This window comes from Cucurbita moschata, unplaced genomic scaffold (genome assembly GCF_002738365.1).
Source record: "Cucurbita moschata cultivar Rifu unplaced genomic scaffold, Cmos_1.0 Cmo_Scf00001, whole genome shotgun sequence".
NCBI classification, from domain to species: domain Eukaryota; kingdom Viridiplantae; phylum Streptophyta; class Magnoliopsida; order Cucurbitales; family Cucurbitaceae; genus Cucurbita; species Cucurbita moschata.
In genome coordinates this window covers 5,078,670-5,083,391 of record NW_019268517.1, presented here as the reverse complement: position 1 = coordinate 5,083,391, position 4,722 = coordinate 5,078,670, and the positions used below count along the sequence as shown (strand labels likewise).

General features: G+C 34.6%; 1 protein-coding gene across 1 annotated transcript; it reads right to left on the bottom strand.

Annotated features, from left to right (window-relative positions):
* Positions 1-817: 817 nt before the first annotated feature.
* LOC111449398 (14 kDa proline-rich protein DC2.15-like) lies at positions 818-1,258 on the bottom strand. The gene has a single exon (XM_023089272.1). The coding sequence runs from the start codon at positions 1,237-1,239 to the stop codon at positions 829-831; it is 411 nt and encodes a 136-aa protein (XP_022945040.1). The 5' UTR covers positions 1,240-1,258; the 3' UTR covers positions 818-828.
* Between the last annotated feature and the right edge of the window lie 3,464 nt (positions 1,259-4,722).

The window sequence follows — 4,722 nt, the reverse complement described above, 5'->3', positions numbered from 1 at the left end:
CATTATATTCTTTTTTCATTAATGTCCATATCTAATATTGTCAACCAAATCCACTTTTTATGGTATGGTTTAAAAATTGACCTTATATTTAATAAAAATATCAACACATAATATTAATAATAATCCTCTTCCTCGTTTAAAATAATAAATTCTTATATGACGGTTTAAATGTTCTTATAAAATTTTCAAAAGTTCCCATAGACTACGAGATATCACGTCGGGTTGAAGAAGAGAACGAAACATTTCTTAAAATAATGTGAAAACATGTCTCACAGACACATTTAAAAACAGTGAGACTGATGGCGATACGTAATGGGCCAAAGTAGATAATCTCTGCTAACGGGAGCTTAGGCTATTACAAATGGTATCAGAGCAAGACACCGAGCGGTGTGCCAACAAAGACGCTGGCCGCCAAGGGGGTGGATTGTGAGATCCCACGTCAGTTGGAGAGGAGAATGAAGCATTCTTTATAGGAATGTGAAAACCCCTCCCTAACAAACATGTTTTAAAACCGTAATTTTAAAGTTAAAGGTTTATTATGATTTTATGCAAGTAACACAGGTGAAACAAGATTAGAGGTTTCAAACATATGCATCGTCAAATTTGTAATAAGGCACAAGAGAACAGACAAACAACGTTGTTTATTTGCAAAAACTACGTACCATTATGTTACATTGCATTGTAATGAAACTATACAAAGATGGTGGAATTCTGAGAAGATTTCCAAACCCATCATAACACGACGTACGAACAAACTGATTATTTAAACACGATATTGAAATGGAAAATCGAAGAAGAAACCAGAAAGGGAAATGACAGGATTTGGTTTCAAGCAGGGCATTGGAAGCCAGACGGAACCTTCTTTCCACAGTAGTTCAAAAGCAAGCTAAGGGAAACTGAGAGGTCAATCTGGAGACCCAAGGCTCTGGCCTTCACCGTAGTGCAAAGGCACACAACAGCTTCCAGGTCAACAAGGCCTTGGATTAGGGTGCAGCATGGGGATTTTGGTGGTGAGCCGATCACTACGTTCACTAGACCGTCCAGCAAGTCGACGCAGACGCCGAGCTTGAGGGCGTCCTTGGGGCACTTGAGGAGTGATGGTGGTTGCCTTGAAGGGATGGGCTTGTGGGGCTTGGGTGGCGGCGGTGGGCAAGGGACATAGGTGGAGCTGACCATAGTGAAGAAGAGGAGGTTGACGAGGAGGAGGAGGGCAATGGGTGAAGAGAGCTTGGAAGCCATTAGTGGAGAGATATTGAAGGGTTTGGAGGTTTGTTCGATGGCTTGTGAAGAATTATGAGAAGGGTTAGGGTTTTTATAGATGGGGTTTGGGAATTTGTTGTATTTTGACACAAAAATTCCTTATAAATTGCTGGATACTAAATACCAACTTTTTCATTAAGTTTTGAGGAATTGATTTGAGAGATAGGTTTTCAACTAGTTTGTCTGTTTCTAAAATATTATAAAAATGTCAAATGGCCGCAAAATAGACCAAGTGATGTTTGATAATAAGATATCAAATATTTTTATAAGAAATTAATGTTGTATGTATGGTTGGAAAATAATATATGATAGAAGCCTTTCAAGACAAGTGGGTAATAGATGATAATCTAGAAATTATTTTTATCACAACAATGGGTAACAAATTATTTTTAGACTGCATGGGTAACAAATTATTTTTAGACTGCATGGGTAACAAGTGGGTAATAACTATTTTACTGTGGTTGTCATGGCTTTCTAACACCGCATGGGTAACAAATTTTGATTTGTTAACTTATTTGATTCGGTTTGGTGTTTCTTGTATTTTATTTTTTATTCACTCATTCCCATTAAGGTTTAGCTTCTCCTTTAGTCTCAAGTTAATGTTTTATGTAACGATCCTAAATTTCTACATATTCAAAGTCGCTACTAAGTCTCATGCTTGTCTCTTAAATGCGGAATATAGCCCTTAGATACTCATCATAAATAACGAAAAATTTAAAACACATTCAGAACACTTCAAGCTACTATAACACATTGTCGGTCTTACGTGTTTCAAAACATAATGTTGGAATTTAAAATTAAAACAAAAACAATTACAAATGAAATAATTTAAATATAAAAATAAAAGCGTTCTATACTGACCTAAGACTAAGAATTTAAACATGCAACTACCCTATGCACGTGCTACAGTATCTATTTCCGATGTCGTCGTCGTCCGTACATGGACATCTTGTCTTTACCTGAAAAATGATATGTGGCACACGGGAATAAGATTCGGATTACCATGTTGATCGAATATCTCATGGCAAGAACATTGTTTGAGATTCGAATCACTCCACAAGAAAGATCAATCATGTCTAGCTTGAATGATTCTTGTTGATCAAATATCTCAACGCAAGAACACTTGATTGAGATTCGAATCACTCCACAAGAAAGATCAATCATGTCTAGCTTGAATGATTCTTGTTGATCAAATATCTCAACGCAAGAACACTTGATTGAGATTCGAATCACTCCACAAAAAAGATTGATCATGTCGAGATTGAATGATTCTACATGCAACCTAAACTACATAGAATTGCAAAGAAACTTAGCCATTGGCTAAAGAAGTGCACAAATGCTTCTTTTACTATATTTTCCAAGTCAGCTTACAAATATAACATACATGGCTTTATATAGCCTCAAAATGAAACTATTAAAGACATTTTGTAACATTCATTCTTAACGACCATAATTAGCCATTATGTAAAGGTAACCTAAAGTAAATAAAATGTCTTAAAATACAATAACTCTAAATTACTCTAAATTGTAATCCACCCAAAATTTACAACAATCAAACTTTATTCTTCTTCAATGTAGCATGAATTGAAACATCTTTTGATAATTTTGACAACCTTTTCTTCACATCTTCATTGAAGTATATTGTATGATTGATGTCTCTTGGTTCATATCATTCTCCACTTCTTCAAGAGGATTCGTCCTCGAATCTATTTGTGAAACTTTGCTGCAAAAAATAAGTTATGGAAATACAAAGGACCTCACAACACTCTCTCACGTGTATACACTCAAGGAATTTTAGGCCACTCTGTTTGCACTCATTTACACAAATGAAGCTCTCATTCTCACCTCTCAAAATTTTAAATAGAGCAAAGATTGAATTTTGAACTTTGGGTCGATTAAAAACTAAAAAGATGAAAATAAATAAAAATCAAATTGAGAAGAAACGCAAAGGAAACATATATCCGATCTTGAGCCTGAAGCTCTGATACCAAATGATAAGATAAGGAATCAATACAAGGGGAATAAGATTCGGATTACCTTGTTGATCGAATATCTCAAGCCAAGAACACTTTGTTTGAGATTCGAATCACTCCACAAGAAAGATCAATCATGTCTAGCTTCAATGATTCTTGTTGATCAAATATCTCAAGACAAGAACACTTGATTGAGATTCGAATCACTCCACAAGCAAGATTGATCATGTCGAGCTTGAATGATTCTACATGCAACCTAAACTACATAGAGTTGCAAAGAAACTTAGCCATTGGCTAAAGAAAAGCACAAATGCTTCTTTTGATATATCTTCTAAGTCTTATTACAAATACAACATAGATGGCTTTATATAGCCTCAAAATGAAACTATTAAAGGCATTCCAAAAGTTGTAACATTCACACTTTATGGCCATAATTAGCCATTATGTAAATGTAACCGAAATTAAATAAAAAGTCTTAAAATACAATAACTCTAAATTACTCTAAATTATAATCCACCCAAAATTTACAACAATCAAACTTTATTCTTCTTCAATGTAGCATGAATTGAAACATCTTTTGATAATTTTGACAACCTTTTCTTCACATCTTCATTGAAGTATATTGTATGATTGATGTCTCTTGGTTCATTTCAACATGGCTTGAGTATTTCGAAAAATACTCAGTAAGTCACCCACTATAGGGGTCATGCTGATGCAAACACATGCAACATGCTCTTGGGATCGAGCTCTAGCGCATCTAGGAGTGACCTCCAATCTCGAAAAAATTGGATGTGTAGTACTTCTTTACACACGACCCACACGTGCGAGTGTGAATCTGTAACGACCCGAAATTTTCTACTTAATTTAAGGTTGCTACTGTATACGTACCATAAACATTGAATGCGGAAGACTTCATTTAAATTCCATAAAACATAACATTTATCTTAAAACACAGCCATGGATTTGCGTGTTTTGAAAACATTTTTAAAACGACGCAACAAAAGACATGAAATAAAATAAATATGCGTTTAAGTTTAAAACATTCTATTCTAGCCTAAGTCTAAGAAAAATAATATGAACCACGACCAATGAAGTTCTATACCTCAAGGTCCAATTACAAGGACGAGAGCTAAGAAGCTACAACAAACCTTACACAGTTATATTCAAGCTATGGTGAGCTCATCAAAGGAAATTCTTGAAGACGCTGGAGACCTCCCTTATATGTTGTGCAAAGTTGAGCTTCAAGAAAGAGATGAATTAAATGCACTTTAAGTTGCATTTAATGAACTCTGCTGAATTTATGAAACTAGTCCAAGGATGAGTCAATAAGCACATTTTATTAATTGCATTATTTAATTATAGTTTAACTATTTGTTTGTCATATTTAAGCTAGTTTTAAATATAGGAGTTAAGGTTATATTGTAACCCACATAGGTTACTATATTCCACCATTAATGAGCCATTTTAATATGGAGGTCATGAGTATTTT